This window comes from Marmota monax, unplaced genomic scaffold, assembly GCF_021218885.2.
Source record: "Marmota monax isolate L192 unplaced genomic scaffold, Marmota_monax_Labrador192_F-V1.1 WCK01_AAM20220418_F8-fsc00187, whole genome shotgun sequence".
NCBI lineage: Eukaryota > Metazoa > Chordata > Mammalia > Rodentia > Sciuridae > Marmota > Marmota monax.
Window position 1 is genome coordinate 1 of NW_026694837.1, and position 22555 is coordinate 22555.

The 22555-nt window shown below is 38.5% G+C and overlaps 1 protein-coding gene and 1 long non-coding RNA gene across 3 annotated transcripts; one reads left to right on the forward strand and one right to left on the reverse strand.

The window, feature by feature from the left end:
- The first annotated feature begins 4156 nt into the window (after positions 1–4156).
- Positions 4157–21347, forward strand: LOC124080304 (platelet-activating factor acetylhydrolase). The gene is made up of 11 exons (XM_046426178.2): positions 4157–4296; positions 9110–9231; positions 9673–9817; positions 11317–11410; positions 13444–13512; positions 13910–14033; positions 14920–15033; positions 16164–16255; positions 17405–17575; positions 20385–20533; positions 20965–21347. Exons 1-11 carry the CDS (start codon positions 4188–4190, stop codon positions 21105–21107), a joined length of 1332 nt encoding a protein of 443 aa, XP_046282134.1. The 5' UTR covers positions 4157–4187; the 3' UTR covers positions 21108–21347.
- Positions 4281–17408, reverse strand: LOC124080305 (uncharacterized). Of its 2 annotated transcripts, none has more exons than XR_009225106.1 (4): positions 13935–14068; positions 11776–11823; positions 10038–10150; positions 4281–6846 (listed from the first exon to the last, which is right to left on the reverse strand). It is a non-coding gene; the product is annotated as an uncharacterized LOC124080305 (long non-coding RNA). The 2 variants fall into 2 exon arrangements; XR_009225105.1 differs by lacking the exon at positions 4281–6846 and adding an exon at positions 16901–17408 and having other exon boundaries at positions 9813–10150; positions 13935–15104.
- Positions 21348–22555: the final 1208 nt, after the last annotated feature.

The following is a 22555-nucleotide window of genomic DNA, read 5'->3' on the forward strand; positions in this document are numbered from 1 at the left end:
GCCTTATTTCTGCACTGCTCCACTCTGAGGACCCAGGGTGAGGGTCCCGGCACTGGTCTGGTAGGAAATGTGGAGACAACAGAGCACTCCAGTTCTGCTTGGGGGGCTCGGGGAATCCCATCCAGTAGTTGGCTCTCTGTGAGGCTTCCTGGGATTACTGATGGGAGAGATGTAAGGAACATCAAGGAGCTGAGGGCAAGCTGGCCTTTGATTAGAGTAAATTGCTAAAAACCAATAGTAATTTCCTTTTTTAATGTTTTACTTTGTCTTTCTCTTTGTTCTTTTTTATCCTCATTGATCTTCCAGATGAGCTCAATGGCCTTCCTCTTATTTAGTCACAGGCTAAAACCATCAGGGATGGAATTTTATAAAGCCCTCTACTCATGTTCCTATAAATGCTTCCTATGGGTAATGTGATCTGATGAAAAGCTTAGTCATGACAGTGTAATGGAGGGTTAGTCATGGGAGCTGGTAAGCAAATAGCCAGGCTTTAGGTTAACAAATAGCCTGATGTTTATTTGGAAAACCCACTAGCTTTTCCTCTGGATTTGTACTCAGTCCTCCCAGAGTCTCAGCATGCTGCTCCCTGAATATAACACCAGGTGGAAACAAGGATACAGATTCTCATCTCTTCAGAGAACAATGTCCAACTCTTTAAGTCATCCTCTTGGTACAGGAAGCAGCATCATTTAAACACCACAGCATCATTTAAATGGTTGTTTTGTGTATTCATTTTAATAGATTACAGTTTTAGAGCAAATGAAAAACAGATACAACTCAAATTGGTATGTTTTAGTTTAAAAAACAGGAACTGAGACATTCTGGGTACAAGCCTGGTCTCCAGCACTCCCACCTGTGTGATTTGAACAAGTCAACTAAATTCTCCTTGCCCTGACTTCCTCAGGGCAAGAGGAATAGGGAAGAGTTAACATCTTTTCTTGATTGTTATGATAATAATTAAATAGAATACTTTGTGCCAGGGATTGTACAAAATGCTGGACACACAATGGGCCTCCAAATCTTGCTAATATCATTATTCATTTGGTGAATAATGAACTTCTTTGAGTAACTTCTCCTGTTATTTCAAAATTGCACAACAAATTAAAAATGAAAAGATATCTATTACATTCTATCAAAGGGAAAAGTTGGACATATAACATGAAGTTTTATAAACAAAATTTTTAAAACTATGTGTATTTATGTATATCTATGTATTTTCATGTCCACGTGTGTGTTTTGTGTGTGTGCATGTACTCAAGCATAATAATACATCTGGGGAAAAAATCTGTCAGCAAGTAATTATTAGTGAAGGGACAACTCAGTTTTTTGACTCACTTTATCCTGTCACATTTGGATTTTTGAAATCATGTATTAACCTTATAATGAAATTAAGTATAATGCTGAAATAAGACAAAATAGAATCAACCAAAGTTATAAATAATTTTAAAGAGTTGCACTGTGCTTACTTTTTTTCTGACCAAAAAATAAAAATAAAGAAGATATTGAATAAAAAAATACAATGACTCTGCAAAGTAGCCTGAGAAGCTTAGAGCTTCATTGACAATTTCCCCAGCAATCTATCCAGAATTATTTTACTTCCTATGATAACAGTTGATCTCACTGTAGCCCCATCTCTTCTGAAATCTTTCTTTCTGAATTCTTGTTGTCCTCTGAATTTGTACCATATCATTTAAAAATTGTCAAATGACTCTGTAAGCTGGGCATGGTGGCACATGCCTGTAATGCTAGTGGCATGGGAGACTGAGGCAGGAGGATTGTGGATTCAAAGCCAGCTTCAGCAAAAGCGAGTGATAAGCAGCTCAGTGATACTAATCCCCCACCAACCTGTCTCTAAATAAAATACAAAATAGGGCTGGGGATGTGGTTCAGTGGTTGAATGCCCTTGAGTTCAATCTCTAGTACCACCGCCCCCCCTCCCCCCGCCCAGTGACTCTGTAATTTCATGACTTCCTGTATTGTATCTGCTAGTCTTATTTCTGAAATCCAATTATTAGCTCTTTTAGGGCAAGCATTATGTTAAATTCTTTAGTATTTACCACAATTGTTGTGTATGTAGTATTTGTTTAATAAATACCCTTTGATTCAATGTCTGAGGTCTGGTGTTAGGATAGGCCATGCTGTGCAATAATCATGTTCATGTAATAGCAACCTGGAAATTTCAGTGACTGAACACAAAAAAACGTTTATTTCCTGACCCTGAAATATTCCTTTGGAGTGGCAGGGACTCTTCCTTATCCAGTGATTAGGAATCTAGGCTTCCTCTACCTCAAGACCCCCATTTATCAGCATCTGGTCTCTGAGTGGGCAAAGGAACAGATGAAGAAGACTCACTGGCTTTCAGGTGACTCAAAACCCTTCTGTTCATATTTCCATTACTTGAGAATTAGTTGCATTCTGAGACTGTTGCCCCAGTTCAATCACAGGGGAGGCCAGGATGTGTAGGGAAACACAGAGATATTTGAGAGCACAAATTGTCATGCCACATATCTGTATGGTATCTTTTACAAAAACAACTCTGTCAACTAGTTAGCATCTCAATACAGCGGGACTTATAAGTCACATAGACCATGAAACTTAGCTCAGTTAGTATTAGTAACCACATTTCAGAAACTACTAAAATTCAAGATTTATTCATGCAGCAAGCATTTATTGAGCTCCTACTGGGTCCTAGGCACTATTCTAAGTCTTGGTAATACAGCAGGGGTAAAACAATAACAAATTCCTATATTCATAGAGCTTACTCTTTAATGGAAAAATTATAAACACTTAACAAATAATGTCAAGAGCATGATAGTTTGTGATAAACATTGGAGAAAATGAAGAAGGGAGGGAACTAGAGCATATTATTAATGGGGAGATGAAGTTTGGATTGCAATTTTAAACAGAGCAGGAAAAGGTACTCTGTGTAAAGGTAACACTGAAGCAAAACCCTGGAAGTGAGAGGATGTCATTTGCATGTCAAGGGGAAGAGCCTTCCTATGAGAAACAACACATGCCAAGACCCTGAGATGGGGATGGGGAGCTCAGAATGCCTGGCATGTTTGGTGAGTGACAAGGAGGCCACTATGGTTGCAGCAAGTGTGCAAGAGGGAATAGAGGCAGGACTGCCTTATATGATGCTTTGCTTGGTGACATATGGAGTCATTTGGGAGTTTTGAGCAAAGGAGTAACATGCCACTCTGGCCACAATATTGAGGATAGACTGTGAACAAGAGTTAAGAAAGAAGACAAGTTAAAGATATTGCTAGAATTCATATTGAGAGATGGTAGTGACTTGGGCCATTGCCATCATCCCCCAAAATTGAAGGGACAGATTATAAAGGGAAAAGTAATACACAAATGCAATACAGCTTTTGCTGATAGGATGTTAGCATACAGTCTGATTGTGATGTGATTTATTATTACCCCCTAGTCCAGAAGTCCATTGTTTCATTCAATGATTCAAGAAGCATTCCTGAAACATCAATTGATGCCCGGACTTCTGTTGAGTCCTGGAGACACAAATAAGAACTCACCTGTGTTTTTCAGAAGCTTACAGTGTAGTAGGTGTATAAAATCCGTGAAAAAACTAATGCATCATTAGCACCAAAATTAACCCCAGCAGTAGTAGTATAATTATGATGGGAACATTAGTAAAAACTGTTAACTGTATACTATATGCTGGATGTGCCTGTGGATATTAAGAAGATGATATATGGCTGTTATAATTACTATATTTTGATGTTCTTCTTTATAACCAAACTAGAGTCTTATAAAATTAGAGAACTTGTGGGCTGGGTTTGTGGCTCAGTAGTAGCATGCTTGCCTAGCACACCTGAGGCACTGGATTCGATTCTTAGCACCACATACAAATGAATGAAAATAAAGGTCCATCAATAACTTAAAAATATTTTTAAAAATAGAGAATTCATGACCAAAAACCTAATATAATGATCTAACACTATTATTTTTGTTCTCTATCACCCAACAGGATCAAGAATTTTGCCATCCTAGAACCTACCTAAGACCCAGCTCAGAAAATGCATGTCCCATTTTTTTCCAAATATTGCTAATAGCCCAGCCTCCCCGACTTCTCAGCTTCTTTAAGTCCTCTTCATTGCATGTTCTTTTTTCTTTTAATTTTCTGTTTGAAGAGGTTAAGCTGAAACCGCTGCTCAGCTCCCAAGATGGCACCACCCAAATTGCATGTACTTTTCTGCCTCTGCAGCTGCCTTGTACTGGTTCATCCTTTTGACTGGCAACAACTAAATCCCACTGGGTTTATTAAATCAGCAGGTAAGAGGTCTATTTGTTGAAGGGCCTGAACAACTGACCTGTTTCCAAACACCCAGGTGACTCAGAGATGTAGCACATTTGGACTTCTAAGCAAGTTTTATCAGGAAATACTTGTGGGGACCCTCAATTCTCCCAGGATAGTATGAAGGCCTCATATTTTCTTCTTTATGACTGAAACTGAGAGAGTGACTGGAGAATGGAACCAGGATGAGACATTTCACTGGAATCTCTGGTTACAGTGATGGTAGAGAACTCCCTCAGTGCTACCCCTTCTCTCCCTTGCAGCCTTTATCACCCAGGCAGGGTAACACAACTGCCTTGGAATTCCCTCCAAGGCAGTCTCAAAATCTGCTTCCATGAAGGTGGAAAGAGGCAGATATAGGTGTCTTGGTCAACAGATATAGTCCTGGTCTATAGTGGAGGGTGGGGAGAGAAGATGACATTTTAGGGTCTTGGGATCCATAGGGTATTGATCGTTTCTACCAAAGAGTAGGGAGAAGTGGGGGACAAGTAGGCATCAAGACAGGCCAGAGGAGAATGGATGTGGTGATTTGCTTTCTCACCTGTGGTAAGAAGGGAAGGAGAGGTCAGGAAGGTTTGGACAAGTCCAGAAAGAGTGGCTCAAGTGGGACAGCCATCTCTAGACAGGTTCATCTCACGTCACCAAGAAGGCCCTTTAAGGCAAAGAGATTGTTTATGGAGCTTTCTGAATTCCTGCTCATTCTAAAGGGTTGTAATGCATGAACATCTCTCTCTGGTCTCCTGTGGAGAACAGTCGGCAGATTGTGAGTGTTGTTACACTATCTGCACACCTGAATGGATGTGGTCACCCCAGATCTAGTTGTGCAGGCTTGATGGGTGAATTCTTACCATAACATTTACAAAAAAGGATTTCATAACTCTCTGTCATCAAGATAAATTTTTGCCCTACTTCAAAATTGGAGAGATAAATGCCTTGTAGGAGAGGGACTGTATCTTATATCTATGTTTGCATAGGAAATTGAATATCTCTCAAAGGGCCATTCATCCCTCAACACTTATCAGCAGGTTAAGCATCAGGATGCACTGATGACTAAGACAAAGAGCTTGTAGTCAAGACATCTGAAATCCAATTGAAATTCCATGGACTGAAAATAGGTAACATTTTACAACACAGGCAAATTATCATCTAGGGGACATTTACACCATACACTCTTTATTGACACAGGGTGATAAATTCAAGACATTCCCCACCCCCATTCCCTTATGTTTAAAAGTCATGAAAATCTGTCACTGGACTAGTAGAAACTTGGGGACAGTAACATTACTTCATTTATCTTTGTAGTCATAGCCTTGAGCCCTGTGCCCTTCTCATCCTAAATACTCAAAAATGAATGAATAAATATTTTAAAATATTATAGCTTATAAAGCAAAATTTTAAATAATAGATGATTCTTTATAATTTTTATTAAATGAATACACAGTATAAATATGCAGGTAATGTGTTTATAAATAATTATGAGATATGTGATTTGCTAATAGAGGTCATAAAGCCATAGAAGAGAAGCTTATGTTCCTAGAAGGTGTACAGTTCATCTGTAGGACTTAATATCAGGAATATTTGATAAATGAACACCACCAAAATTATGTAATAAGATTAAGAGTGCCCTATAGGTTCCAATGTTAAAATAAAGTTGAACAAAATTATGAAGAGATATTTATAAATTCTGAACCACAAACTACATTATCTAAAAGTGACATCTCATCTGACAAATCTTCCTCCCTTCCTTTGTGCTGACTCCTGTTGGTGGCTTGACCTTTGAACTGCAGGCCACTGAGCCTTTTCTGTAGCCACCCTGGTAAGCCATAGGACCCTGGAAACCTGTACCAAAACCTGGGTCAGTTGGACATGCCCTGTGACCCTCTCAGGAGTCAGGTGTCTTGCAATTGGCAGACCTATAGCCTCACCTTGACCTGTGGCTCCTGAATACTGGGTGAGGAGGTTTTGAGGCAGATCATGTTTTGAACAACCAGGGCAACCTAGGTTATTGGAAGGTCACCAGGGCGTCGGGGAATTGAGATCCCACAAGGGAGGAGATTCAGTATGTGGGTTGGAGCCCTCCAAAGGCTCTAGAATGACTTCCAGAGGTAGTATCTCCAAGGCAGCTGTGGTTCTCTGAGGTTCCTCACTGAACTGTAAGAGCCGGAACCCCTCTTCCCAACCCAGTATAGCCATGCCATAACTGCCTGTGGGTGGGGACACAGAAGTTCACAGGCTGCTTATCACAGAAGGACAGGCAGATGTGCCTTTCCCCACTGTAATCTGAACATGATGTTTCCCTATTGTACCATGAAACATGGCTCGGTAGAAAGTTTTGAATGGGAGAGGAAGAGCCTTTTGATAAACAAACCCTGTAGTGTTCACCTATAGGTAAAGTTAAAAAAAAAAAAAAAAAAAAACTCTAGTAATACCTTGAGTTTTTAATCTTCCCAATGGGAAAGTGAGGTGCTCCAGTTTAAATCTTCTAAACTCCTCTAAGGATTTCATCATGAATTTGGCTTAATTTGAATCTGGGAAGTGGAAAATTAATAGCAGTTGAGTGCCTGTTACAGGTCAAGTTCTCTGCTACGTACTTGACCTATACTGCCACTGCACTTGTCCTCCAGGCTGGATAAGTGCTTTCATCCCCATTTTATTAATAAAGATCAAACAGGGCAATAAGTTGCCTATGCCAGAGAAGAATACCTTGTAGGAAATACACCTGGAATCTGAAATAGGGTCACCTGGATCTCATACCCAGAGTGTGTTCACCCAGTGTCTTCCTTGGAACTACCTCCTGTCATTGACCATACATTGCTGACCTGTGTGTCTAGCCAGGTGACCTGGTACCTTAGCACAGAGTTTCTTAAACTTTAGTGAGCCTTTTATGTTTTAGTAGTATTAGGTAAAGTCTGGGAATGTGCATTTCCAAGCTCTAAGAAGTGCCAATGATGCCGGTCTGTGGATCAGCTTTGAGTAGGGAGTCATGTATTTCAATAGGTGGCCTTCATCACTGGCAGGTGCTTTACACATGAGTCACCAGTGTGCAGGATGTAAATAGGTTTGGTCCTATGACTAAAAGCCTTCCTGAGCAATGATATTGATGCTGGTGTAATACCTAACATACTGGCAGAGGCAGGGTGTGATGGAAAACACAAGAGAATCTGCCCAGCAGAGGATTCAACTCTCATAGTCCCATAAAGGAGAAGGAGTGAGCAGGCCAAGTGTATCTAGCAGAGTGAGAGTTTGGTATACTGATATTTGGACCTAACATCTTGAAACATGGATTTGACTGCAGTTCAGAAAGGAGAACAGGTGAAGCTTCAGGTGTATAGAAGGGTTTTGGCACCAGAGAGAGAAAAGGAATTTCAGGAGTGGGTGGGTAAAAGAGTATATTTGACCGGTTTGAAAGAAGAGCAAGAGACCAGTTTAGTTCATCTCATTTTAACGAATATTTATTGAGTGCTCACTATGTGCCAGAAAGGGCATTAAGGTCAAAGGTTTTTACAAAGATGTGGAGATCGCTGTCTTACTGTGGGAGACAGTGTGCAGATACATAACTCCAGTACATTGTGAAAGGAAGAATTGTATATATTCACATTATGTTACTCTATGTATACATACATACATATGTATATATTAGAATCAGTGATACTGAGAATGAAAAAGATTAAGTCTGTTGGGGGGGTGGATCAAGGAAAGCATGATTTCTGAAGGTGCCAAGTGGATTTCAAGCACAGGTCATAGTAGCATTTGTGAAGTTACAGAGACACCAATAGCTCAGTGTGCTAAGACACAAGGAAGGAGATTACTTCAGGGGAAGAGGCAGTGGGTTTGAGCATAGAGGATTTTTCTTACAGGAACTTGGGATTTAACTTGTATGCCTGTGAACTCAACATATTTCAACCCCAGTAAACTAGAAAGAGGGCCATATTTGTGCTTAAAGTCACAGTGCATTTGCTTAGCAGGGCATGTGCCCATTTAAATATCTCCTACAAACTGCTTTCCAAAAGGACCCCAGACATACCCCCTTTAAGAAAACACCACATGATGACAGGGAACCACTACAGATTTTAAGAATTGCCTGGTGAGATTAGTGCATTGAATCATTCTAGGAGCTAGGTAAGGGATGTCTTCGAAGGGGTCAAGGTCCAAGTTGCATAGGACAGTTCAGAGAGATGGCAACTGCTTGATCAAGAGATAGGGAATTAGTGAGACAGGTGACAAGGTCAGGGATACATTGGGGATATGATTCTAAGTTAAAACCAAATGTTAGAATTGAGTCTTGAGATGGATATGGGGGTTGGTAAGAAAGAGCTAGAAGAGTAAGATGTTTCCAGGTTTCTCTATCTATGCATGTGATAGGGAATTCTGTTGTGTGGGCTGTGTGGTTTGGGAGATGGCTATTTAGTTCACCTTGGACTATGGCATTAGACAGAGATGCCCAATGAGAAGTTATAAGTGCAAATCTGAATGTGAGATAAAGTTCGTGATTAGAAAAAACAGATTTGTGAAGTCATCTTTAATATACTCTAGACAGAATCAGGGTGACAGCAAGCTGTATTAGGAAGTGATAGTCCCAAGCATCTTGGGGGAAGACCATGTCTACCTCCATGATTTTATTCTTCAAAACCCCTACATGGTGTTCTGCATACAACAGGGTCTCAATTAGTTTAAGAAATGAGAGAGGCCAGAAACAATGGGAAGGAACTCGATTCCCTTGGAGCTCCTTGCATAATAAGACCTGAGGTGTGTAATGGATGATAAATGAGGTAACATGGGCTTGTTTTTCAGGATGGACTGATCAAATACAAATGCTGATGGCTGCTGTAAGCTTTGAACATACTAAAATGCCCAAAGGAAGTGGATCTTACTCTGTTGGTTGCACAGACTTGATGTTTGATTATACCAATAAGGTAATGCTTGGATTAATACAAATTATCCTTATATTCTAACATTAACTACTGTCAAGATCCACTAGCAGGTGTTAAAACTTGGCATTGCCCTCACCTGAGAATGACTCATATTGCCACTTATATTGCTTCATCTGAAGCCTTTGCTAATTCAGTCATTCCCTAGCTCTTTGATGACATCTGATTAATTGCCTATGAATTCTCCCCACACTCAATAGCTGAAGCAAGTCTGCTCATTTCCTTTTCCCACTCAGAAAGCATATTGTTATTTTTCTTCTCCGTACTAATTTTGTTCAATCACCACAGAAGTTTTAAAAGTTGTCCAGACCTCATTATGAACAACAAAGGTATCTGGGTCTCCATTAATAAAATATGCAAAATAGCTATTGGAATAGTTTTGAGAAGCAACTTGACTAAAAATGTATTAATTTCTCTCCTTAACAGAGCACCTTCTTGCGTTTGTATTATCCATCTCAAGATTATGATCACTATGAGACCCTTTGGATCCCAAACAAAGAATATTTTTTGGGTCTTAGTAAATTTATTGGAACACATGGGCATATGAGCAAAATTTTAAAGTTTTTATATGGTAAGATTTCCATTGCTCCTACTCTGTTGGCTCTAGAATATGAGAAACCCTTAGAAACAATAAGAATTTCAGATAGTTCAGACCAAAGTAAATTTTCTCCAATCTAAACATCTCCTAAGGTGACAAGGACAGTATTTCTGAGGAGCCTAAGAGAATCTAGGGTTCTCATTTGTCCATTCTGAATTTGATGGGAGTAGGTTAGAGGGTCAGACTGACCTACCATCTTTCTGTGGCTGGTCCTTGGTTTTTCCTCTTAGAGGCCCACCGGGCAGGCAAGAATATAGTGAGAGTAGCAGGTTGGCTTAGGACCACTGCCCCATTTGCTCTTCCAGGCTGAATGAGAAAGAAAGTAGAAGCCACTGTAACTATCCAGATCAAAACAAAACAAACAAAAAAAACAAATTTCTTACTTTTCACAAATGAAGAGACTTTGCTCTCTTCCCATTACCTACCTATAAGGAACCAGCCTCTCACTAATAATCGATGTTCATTCATGATTTAATGTGTCTAGATTGTGCTAACACAGACTTTCCTCACTTATCTGACCAGATACCGCCATTGGGTCAATGTTAACTATGTCTTCAAATTTCTCCCTCAAAACCACCTACAAGTTCTAGAATTAATTTTAAACTTAGAATTTTTTAAAAAACCAATCTAATGTAGAAATGATGAGAATATCATATTATACATCTTTATTGTGAATAATTTATAAATCACTTCCATAGCGATCATCACATTCAGTTTTCATGACCACAACTTCATTTTATAGATGAGAGAAAAAATGAAACAAAAAATATGGTCACAATTATTATTGCCTGACAGTTGTGAAGGAATGGAGGAAAATATTTTCCATGTTTTTGAGCCCCTTACTGTATGAGTGGATAGGTGCTCAATTATATTAATTAAATAAAACTCTCTCAAAACCTCTCTGAGGTAGTTATCATTTCCTCCACTTCACAGGAGAGGAGTCTGAAGCTCAGAAAGTCAGTAACTTGCCGGAGGCCAATAGCTGGTGGATGGCAGAGGTGTATCCAAAGCCACCTTTAAGTATGAAGTCTGTGGTCTCACCATCCTTCACTGGATCATGACAAATTAAAATGATAGGAGTCTCTGATTCTTAGATTCTGGTTTTCAGTGTAATGCTCCTGAGTTTACTGCATGGTTTGGTTTTAGAACATTCCCTTTGACATTGTCTCAAACATCAAAATAGTAATAAGTAGCAGCCCACTGAATACACCTGTGTAGGAAAATCTCTAACCTTAAGTTCAGAGCTGGCAGCGAGAACTGATAGCTAATGATAGTACCATGTGAGAAAAGAGCATACAATGCAGGTATTTGGTTGGTGAGTAACCAGTAGCTGACTTTTTAATAAGTTCACTATTAAGCCATAAAAACATAAATTCCATGCTTCCAGATTTTATGCTAAGGAGATGTAAGTTAAGTTAACTAGCAACATTCAAGTCAGAGAAAATACTAACTAATTTCCTATTGTTGTCTAGGTTCAATAATAATTCCTGCAAACTGGAATTCTCCTCTGAGGACTGGTGAAAAATACCCGCTTATTATCTTTTCTCATGGTCTTGGAGCATTTAGGTAATGTTTGAGAGATTGGACAGCTTTATCCTCTAGCTATCTATGACTGAATAGGTTTTTTTTTCCCCAAAAAAGGAACAGCAGATTTTAGAATGTCATACTGGCCCTTGTCCTGGGGTACTGGGCTTCCTCAAGAATTGGCTGTGGTGTGCTGATGGGTCCTAGCTCTATCTTGTCAAGTAGTACTTTCTCTCCTTCCAGTTCATGGAGACTAGCCTCATAACAGAGAAGAGAGGATGTTACACTTTTGCCATTAGACATTTTAATTATTTACACTCTTTTGAAATTATCCTGTGTTAGTTCATACCTTCCAAGAAACAAAGATTGGATTAGCTGCGAAAGATATTTGAAAGAAAGAAAAATACCTGTGCAGGTTCGAAGGAAAGATGGGGAAAGCCTTCATCATGGGACACCTGGAAAGAAGAATGAGGAAGGAAGAAGGATTAGATAACAGAAGTCTCTGATTGTAGTAGAGTTCTAAGAAAGTATGCACCAGGCCCACAGAAGGAATGCTTGACCTGAAGTTGCTTGTCAAGATTTTCAGTCTCAAAGAAATGAGCCTATGTTAGTACCTAATCTGTGCAGATCACTGGGAGTGTCTCACAGCTTAGCTTGCTTTTGAACATGGTGATGGATCTAGAGGAGCAGGAGCTGAATGGGGTCTTTAAGACCACAGCATGACATCTGAGGGGCACATTTTAATGGCAACTATACCCTCTCAAACTTTCTTCTTCTGTCTTCTCAACTGCCTCTCCTTCTCCTACCTTGGAGGATTTTAAGACTTTCAGAGAATAAAAGGTGATTTTTGACTGAAATGAAGTTGGGTAGCATCTTCAATAAAGAATTATCTTTAACACTTTAACTGTAGTCTGGTTAGTTATTTGATTTCTACTGGTGCCTGGCAAAATGAAATCTTAGTGCCAAATCCAGCCTGCCACCATTTCTGTAATAAGCTTTGATTGGAAAGTGGCCATGCCCATTCAGTTTTCACACTGTGAATCTTTTGTGCAACAACAGCAGAGTTGTGTAGCTGTGACGAACACAGTATGGCCCACAAAGCTAGAAATATTTGCTCTCTGGTCTTTAACAGAAAGTCTGCTGATCCCTGTAGAGGACCATTTCTCATCCTACAAAGGTCCTCTATCTTCAGCATTGGAAGATATTGTTCCTAGACACCACTTTTTACTTTCTTTGGGCATTTCCTGTTGAACGCAGGATGTGAGAAAAAGATAGTGCAGAATGAAGACACAGAGGAGGGTATAAGGGCTATGGTTTTTAATCCCTCCACCCAGTCCAATCATTTCAGTAACAGCTAGCAAGTGTTAAGTATTTAACCTGCTTCAGATAGGGTTATAAGGACTGAAGACCTAACAATTCACTTGATCCTTACCTGTGAGGTACCACACGGTTATAGCATCACCTTATTATGGATAAGGTGGAGAAAAGATAAGTGCCCTATCCAAGGTACCCAGCAACTAAATGGAAGAACCAGGATTTAAACTCAGTGGTCAGATTGAGGTTGCTTTCTCTTAACTGCCTTCCTTTGTACATCATCTTGTCCAAATTGTACAGCTGTCCTTGAGGTAAGGGTTTATTCTTAGCCCCAATTTTGCAGCAATTAACCAAAATATCAGATAGCTGATTAGTGGCAAAGTCAAGATTTTAAAAACCCCCAAATCTCAAAGGCAACATTTGTAATCACTGTGCCAGGGTTTCTCAAGCTCAATCTTATTGACATTTGGGGGCCAAATAATTTTTTTGTTTTTAAAGAGTTGTTCTGTGTATCTTAAGATGTTTAGCTGTGTCTCTCTACTTACTAGATGCCCTTAGTGCCCTTCTCCCAGTTGTAATAACGATAATACCTCCGGCAATGTCAAATAGCCCCTAAGGGTTAAGGTTGCTCCCTTGGTGAACCAAAGCTTCGCACTCTACCTCCAGGGCACTGGCCTCCCTGTTCTGTTTCTGGTTGTCTTAGCAGAACCAGACTGTCATCGTGCCTCGTAGTTGCAATACTTCTCTCTTTTTGTTTTAAGGACAGTTTATTCTGCTATTGGCATTGACCTGGCATCTCATGGATTTATAGTAGCTGCTGTAGAACACAGGTAGGTATCGTGGTATGGCTGGGGTCTTTAGTCAAATACAGAGAAAGTTGATGCCCATAATTATGCTTTTATCATACAAGCTGAAAAAATTGTTGATGAGATTTTCAACTATGATTACATGATGAGGTTGGGGGAAAGGGGGCTGAGTTAGATTGTCAAGGCTTAAAAAAACAAGTATTGTGAAGACTGAATAAGGTGTCTTTACATGTGACTTGACAAGGAGCAATAAGATCCATTTCCTAGAGCTTCCTTGGGGTCCTCTTTAATTAAAAAAATAAAGTATAATAGAAGAGGAAAAACAAGTTAAAAAAAATCAGAAGAAAGTTGAGTCAAGGATGGAGTTGAGGAACATGGATCAGATGAGGAAGGAGTAAAATCAGTTATGTTTGTGTTATAGAGATGGCTCTGCATCTGCAACTTACTATTTCGAGGACCAGTCTGCTGCAGAAACAAGGAACAGGTCTTGGCTCTACTTTAAAACCCTGGAACAAGGAGAGGAGGAGACTTTTCGAAAACAGCAGGTACTTTGCCATGAGAAGAGAGGTGTTCTGGTGGCCTAAAGCATGTATGTAAAAAACAATGACATTTGTTAATTTAATTTTACACATGGCAAACTATGCTCCTGGCTCTCCTACTTCCCATTACCAAAAGATCTATCAGAAGATATCCAAGTAGTAAGATTTCCTTAACAAAATGTCTGGTTCACAGTAAAAGTAAACGCAAGTCTGTCTGGCAGAGTTCTCTGGTATTGAAACTTATAATTTTAGAATCTCAAAAGTGATAGGAAATAAACTAATAGATCCCCACTCCTGCAGGCAATAGAAAAAAAAAAGACTTCAGAGAGGCAGTATATAACAGTGCTAAGAGTACAGTCTTCATAATCCAACTTCCTACGTTTGAAAGTTGAACTCTACTAGCTTCATCACTTTGCTGTGGACTGAACCAGGACAAGTTCATCTCTTTTGCTTCCGCATTTTATCTGTTACAAAACAGTGAGTTATAATAGCAGTGTCTATCTTACAGAGCTGTTGGGACAATTAAGTGAAATAAAGCATATTTATTGTTTCTTTGTTGTTGGCATTTTACATATGGTATGGCATTGAAGTTCACCCACATTTTATTGATGTAAACATTGTTATACAATCAGTGGAAGCCCAGGGAGGTTAAGTAAATCATCTGAAGTTACACAGCACCTAAGCACAGAGCCAGGATTTGAACTAAGCTATACTTCCCTGTGAAGCTGATAACCATGTCCCCATGTCAGCCTGCACTCTAATCATTAATCACTCAGATGTTTCCAGTTTATAACAAACCAACTATTTTCCCAAATGCAACCGCTATACAAACTTTAAGATAAATGTTAAAATCTTTTACTTTATCATTTCTTTCTTCTATTAATCCTATTAGGTGCAGCAGAGAGCAAAAGAATGTTCCGAGGCTCTCAATGTGATTCTTGACATTGCTAATGGAACGCCAGTGAAGGACGTGTTAAATTTAGGGTTTGATGTGCAACAACTGAAGGTGAGCTTTAAAAAAGCCATGTCCCTACCTTGACCCATTGTCCTTTATTGTTGATGTTGTCTGATTTTCAGCTATATTGCAGGATAAAGAGTTATTAAAAACAAAAACAAACAAACAAAAAAAACATTTAAAAATACAGGCAAAGTAGTACAGCAATGAAGAGTGTATTAGGTTCAACTACAAATGAAATGACCAAGGGTAAGTTTTCATCCACAAAAATGGCATCTTCATATAGATCAACTTAATACCTCCAGGGGAATTATTATAATTTCTTGCACTGCTCCTACATGTTCTTGAACTTGAACTTGAAAAGTTGATTAAAAGTTTTGGACACAATTTTGGGAGCGAGTAGAAGAATATCAGACAGAGTGGACAGCATAAGCAAAGACTCAAAAGTATTCAGGGGTAGGGTAGGGTGGAGTGCAGGAAGCAGGGGAACTAAAAGGAGTTTAGTTTCAGGATAAGATGAGGATCTGTCCTCCAGGTCAATGAAGAGTTTGCAGTCTTTCAAGCAGCCTCTCTCTCTCCAATATTCAGGCCTTTGTACATGTTGACCTCTTGGCCTGACATACCCTTCCCCGCAACTAACTCCTTCCTCATTGTTAATACTCTAGTCAGACATCATGCCCTCCAACAAGGGTATGTGGTCCCCAGAGCCTGTCCCTGTTTGGGTTAGCTGTCTATCAGATGAGCCCCTTGGCATATTGTATTGCATCAGGCATCTGTAGCACTTCCTTCCCTGATAGACTGTGAATTCATTGAAAATGAGGTTGCACTGCCTGGCATGTAGGAGGTACTCAGCAATGCTCAAGGAATGACTAAACCAATAAACATGGGCTGGGGAGAGGTGGAAATCAGCACTGATGTTGAAGTTTCAAGTGTGGGTGACTAGGAAGACCATGAAGTACTTCTGAATTCTTACAAATTATTTATATACACATATATACACACATCTAAGACATGATATATGTATATGTATGTATATGTGTACATTCTATTTTATAGGAAATCAAGTACTTACTCATTGCCTGTGAAATGAGTAATGACTATATGATTGACAAGATCATGTAATCTATTCTTCTAACACCATGTGTGATAGTTATACATGTTTATTATGCTTTTTCACATAGGGCTCCATCGATAGGAATAAAATAGCAGTAATTGGACATTCTTTTGGTGGAGCAACAGTTATTCAAACTCTTAGTGAAGACCAGAGATTCAGGTAAGAAAATAAGACAAAGCAAGAGATGAGTAAATTATTAGAAGAGTGGGAATAAGAACACATGTGAGATATAATGTTTTTGTTGAAGTCTTTGTGAAGAAGGGATGTTTCCAGGTTTATAAGTCAATCTCTTTGCCTCCATCAGACACTCTATATAAATTTTCCTAAGTGGAAACCATTTTCTTCTCCTGCTATTAAAAACTCCCCACCCCTGTAAACTTCCACCCGTCATTCTTATTTATCTGCTCAAGAGCTTAATGTTTTCACTTGGAAATTTATCTTTGGACACATCTCTTCTCACATGATAATTGTGATAATAATATTGCCATCTTATACTATTTCTAGACTTTTCTAATAAGCAGGGTTTTTTAAAATTAGTTTTTCTCCCTCTATCTTTAAGGTATCGCGATGTAAAAGCACACAGTTATTTGTGTAGGAGTCAGGACCAGACCCCACCCAGTTTTCTAATTTGCAAAAATATTTTCTTTATTGAACTGCTTAATTCCAGACTGGTGAGATCACATAGAACCAACCATATGGAAAGTAGGCAGGATCATTTGTGAAATTGAACCTGAAATTGCTTAAAATCTATTTCAATTTCTTCTTTTATCCACTGAGCAATCAGGAAACATAGTATAAACTTACTTGTAAAAAGAAAAGTTAGTGACATTTTAAATGATATGCTTCCGACATCATTCTGTAACTCCCAGACAATTCTTCAGGTGAAGCAATGAATTCATTTGTTCCTCTGGACCAGGTATAATAAATACACTATGAAGTGCCCTGAAGCTCTGGAAACACAGATGAATTGGTTCATTTATTGTACTTTTGAGACACCTCACAGTTTTGAAGAAATTACTACTTATTTTTAAAATTTATTTTGAAAACAATGTAACAAAATTGAACAATAAAAGTCTTAAGGAAATGTCTTTTCATAGGTTGCAATTCCTAAACACCTCCTACAGAAAATGATTATGTAATGCAATTCTGCTACCTTATAAAACTAGTGATATCCCTTTTTCACACAGAAGTATAATAGCTATTATACCCAGCAAGATAACCCATAATACATTTGGTGTGTTAGGAAGCCCTATATGTTGGCCAGTGTGTAACTAGCCTTTCTTCATCACTGTTAACAAATATCTGCAGGTGTGGCATTGCCCTTGATCCATGGATGTATCCAGTGAGTGATGATATGTATTCCAAAGTTCCTCAGCCCCTCTTCTTTATCAACTCGGAACAATTCCAGTCTCCTAATGACATCAAAAAAATGACAAAATTCTACCTACCTGATAAAGAAAGAAAAATGATTACAATCAAGTGAGTATTAGTAACGTACTCCATCTAAAACAGAAACTGGGAACTTGGACAAATGTCAACAGACACTATTTTGTGACCATTACAGTAATGTTAAATCAGTTATTTAAACTTTCAATAAGGAGCATGTTAAATGATCTCAGTTTCTAATTACATTTACTCTTTTTAAAATGAAAATACTTTCAGTAGTGTTAACATATATAGTGTAAGTACCAGTAATTTAAATTTGCATTAGGCTATGAACACCTTTTATCTAAAAACATTTTGGAGGTGGGATGCAGGAACAAAGTATTCTATACTTATTGCCAGGCTAGGAACTCCTAAAGAAAAAGTCAGATCTTCTACCGTGCTGACCTGTTGGGAAAGAATCGGAGATTATTAATTCCTTGGAGCTTTAACAAGTTGCCCTTGAGGGTTAGCATTATGCTTTCATCATGAATATGAGAAAGAACTCCAAATAGGATTTTGAACCCCAGTTTATTTAGGAAAAAGAGCAGGAAGGATTCATGTAGAGTAGTTCCTGCCCCCATCTGCAATTTTCATTTCTATACTTTTGTTTTCTATAGTTTTAGTTACCCATAGTAGGGAAACATTAATGAGAAAAATTACAGAAATCAGCAATTCATCAGTTTTAAGTGTGTGCCATGCTCAGTAGCATAATGAAATCTTGTACCATTGCTGCATGCTGCCTGGGACATGAACCATCCCTTTGTCCAGTGTCTCCACACTATATATGCTACCCACTTGTTAGTCACTTAGTGCCATCTCCGCACTAAGAGTGTCACAGTATCATAGTGCTTGTGTTGAAATATGGTTCAATAAGATATTTTGAGATCACATTCATATAATTTTTATTATAGCATATTATTAAAATTGTTCTATGTTATTGTTATTACTAATATCTTTTTAAAATATTATGGTTTTTTTCATACCTTATTTTTTTATGAGGTGCTGAGGATCAAACCCAGTGCCTCACACACGCTAGGCAAGTGCTCTACCACAAGCTACAACCCCAGCCTTGTTATTGCTAATATCTTACTGTACCTAATTTATAAACTTTATCATAGGCATGGATATATAGGAAAAAACATTATGTGTAGGTTCTGTATTACCTGTGATTTCGTGTACCTCCCTTGGACAGAGGGGGAACTACTAGAGTATGGGCAATAGCCACTATGGAATCAGAAAATGGAGGAGTCTTTTCCAACTGAAAAGTGTTCTTAGAAGGGATGGCACTCAAATTTGATCTTGTATCATTGAAAGAGTTTAGATAGATTTAAGGAAGGGTCTGGGTATTTCAGGTAAAGGCTTCAAGTTAGTTTATTTGTATGTGCAATCTAGTTCTGAAACATGCTACAGATCACCTATCCCTCCCTCAAACTTATTTCCTTCTCGGTTCTCATGTTTTTTTCTTCCCTTTTTCTTTCAAGAAATCTTAAAGAATAGCTTGCATTTAATATTTCATGCACTTCTATACACTCTTCAATGCTTGCAATCTAGTTTCCTAAGCCCCCACCACTGCACTGACAGTGCTTCAGCTCACAGCACACACAGCCTCTGCAGTCCCAGTCTTTCTCACCCATCTGCCACGAACTTCTCTTTCTAGTATCCTGAATCATTCATCCCACTCCCTATTTTTCTCCTCTCAGGCCATCTCCCCCTTCATCCAGGCTTCTTCTCTCAGCTCTCTCATGACCCTGTCTGTATTTATCTTCTTAATGTTTCTGACACTCAAGTTTCAGCTGGAATGTGGGGAAGAGGGAGAGGGAGACAGCTGCTGTGCTTTGAGCTTAGGTGGCTAAAAGAATGATGCTTTGCTTCTTGGAACCGGTAAAGAGAGGAGAAAGAGTTGCAGTGGGGGAGACTGGTCTGAGGTTGTGCTTTAGCCTTGGAATTTCCCGCCAAGTTGAAAGTCTAAGTAGAGACATCTGGCCACAAATTAGAAATGTACAGAATTTGCCTGCTATTGTAGAAGAAACCTTTGGAATATAAGATGCTGCAAAATGAGAAAGGAACTGGTACAATAATAGAATCTGGAGGAATGCCTACACTTAGATGGAAGAAGAATCAAGTCAGAAATGAAGGTGAGATGTCAAGGAAATGAACAGAGGTGAAAGAGAGTCACCAAGTATCAAAAAAAGAGGGGAGCCTTCTATCAGATGTTAGACTGTTGATGAATGTAGACCAATACTGGGACAGATCTTTGTCATTGTTATCATTTAATAGATAAAAAGGGTTAACTCTGGAATATTTTGGCAAAGAACATACACATATTGGGCTGGGGATGTGGCTCAAGCGGTGGCGCGCTCGCCTGGCATGCGTGCGGCCCGGGTTCGATCCTCAGCACCACGTACAAACAAAGATGTTGTGTCCGCCGAAAACTAAAAAATAAATATTTTAAAAAAAATCTCTCTCTCTCTCTCTCCTCTCTCTCTCCTCTCTCTCTCTTTAAAAAAAAAGAACATATACATATAAGTATTGGGTGTGAGGGACAGGCTCTGACTTCAAGGCCTTTCAATACCTAGCACATTCCATTTACTGAAATCGGAAGTATTAAAAAGTGGGAATCATTTCTTCTAAAATCAACACACTAGGATTCTTTTTTTTTTTTTCTAGCTGGAGAGGACTATACTTTAGGGTCCCTAAATGAATAGCTTGTGACCCAGGAATACATGTAAGAAGATCAGATTGCAAGTTTTCTTTCCTTGACTTTCAGTAAACAAGCTAATGGGGCCAGGATCTTTCTTGCACCCTAACTACAAAAGTAATTTTATCAAATACATGTGGTGTAAATTTCTCATTTCTCTTTTAGGGGTTCGGTTCATCATAATTTTGCTGACTTCACTTTTGCAGCCGGTAAAGTAATTGGACACATATTCAAATTAAAAGGACATATAGATTCAGAGGTTGCTATTGATCTCACCGACAAAGCTTCATTAGCATTCTTACAAAAGTATTTAGGTAAGAAATGAATCTTATTTCCTAAACTGATGTTCTCCGATAACCCTGTGTTATTTAACAGTCTAGTTTTAACTATTTCTTTACAATTAAACAAAGCAGTAAATCAATTTGAAAGCAAAAATTTGAGAAAGCTTTGCTGCTTTGCATTCTATTTATCATAGAAAGCAAATCTACTTGTTAAGAGTTAGTTTCTCCATAAAGTCTGGGAGAGACTTGCCTCTTGGAGATACTGATGGAAAGAAGGGTGCCTCACTCCTACCTCTCAACTTCTTGTAGCTGATGAAGCCCTGGGGTAGCTGACATGGAACACCTTGCCACTAAGGTCACTGTGCAATTTGCATAATGTATAATTCTACAGTGCCACCTAGAGGTGCTGTACTGTTCAGTGCTCACAAATGTTTAATATGTTTATTAACATTTATATTTTGTAGGACTTGAAAAAGACTTTGATCAGTGGGACTCTCTGATGGAAGGAGCTGATAAGAATCTTATTCCAGGACCAACAATTCATACACTCACCCAACCTGACACTCCACAGGACTCTATGGGAATAGAGAAAGAGAATGCAGATTAAAAGAGCTTTTTTAAAAGTTTCATTTAAAAACTGAGAGAGCAAGAATCTTAATTGTATTTTCCCAAATAATTCATACCTTAAATTTTAGTTTATACCGTAATAGTGATTGAGTTGAGGTTTGGATTAAAAACTTTTTCCTTTAAAGAAAGAATGCAATATACAAAAATCATAGCAGCCCAAATTATATTTTTATTTAGTGGATCCTTTTTTGTGTTAAAATTAAAATTGGCTTTTACATTATTTTAATTAATGGAAGTGTATTAACAATAGGCACAATGCTAATGAAAACCTGTTGTGATGAGATTCCCTAAACTTACAGTAAAAACAGATGTTCTTGTCTTTTATTCTCTGTTAGCAGTAGTAGAATTCAATTTTAGCAACCTGGTATTCTAGGATAAACTTGGCAGTGTTTAACTTTCAGTCATGATAAGAAAACTTAGATCTGGTTGATAATAAAGTCATTGTTTTAATGCAGGACTGGTGATACTACACAATTTCAATATGGTAAGGAAATGGGGAGTGGACCAAGGTTGGGAGTGCTAGGGACAGGGCAGAGGCTTATAAAGCAAGTTGGCAATTTGTTTGCATTTTTAAATGTTCTCTCCCATGCATTCTATTTACTAAACAAAAGTGCCCTTGGTGTTACAGCTATGAAAGACAGGCCAGGGATTCCAGCTATAACAAATTAATATAGTTATTCACCTAAAAACTGAAGGATAACAGAGGCAGCATTCTGAGTTACATTTAACCACTTTGTTTTCCCAATAAATATTTAATGGACATTTTAAATTTTACATGTAGTAATAATATAAGTAGAATAACAGTTAAATGGAGGTTTATAAATATCTTAAAATATAGACACTCGGGCTGGGGATGTGGCTCAAGCGGTAGCGTGCTTGCCTGGCATGCATGCAGCGCTGCGTTCGATCCTCAGCACTACATACAAATAAAGATGTTGTGTCCGCCGAAAACTAAACAATAAAAATTTTAAAATTCTCTCTCTCTTTTTTTAAAAAAACATATAGAAACACACTTATACATCTGGGAATTATGGAAGATGATTTTGTTTCCTAAGGAATACAAAACTTTATGCTTCTCAATAGTTAAGTGTATATTTTGGCCTAAATATGATGTTCCTAGAAATTCTTTAGAATTTTAAGTTAGCCTGTGTGAACAAGGAAATCAGTGCTTTGTCTGGTTGATACTTCAATCCCTATCTCTTCCACCCAGTTAATAAGTAACTATGTGATTTGGCACCTCAGGCCATCTTCAGTGGTTTAAGGTGCAAAATCATTCATTCTGAGAAATTTGAATTCTCCTTCCCGATAGTCATTCAAGTTACTGTTTTAATAGGGAGTTAGGCCATACTCAACTTGAGACAGAAACCTTTCTACAGTCTGACCCTGGTGCATCTTCTTTGACATTTTCTCCTGGTAATCACATGCTCA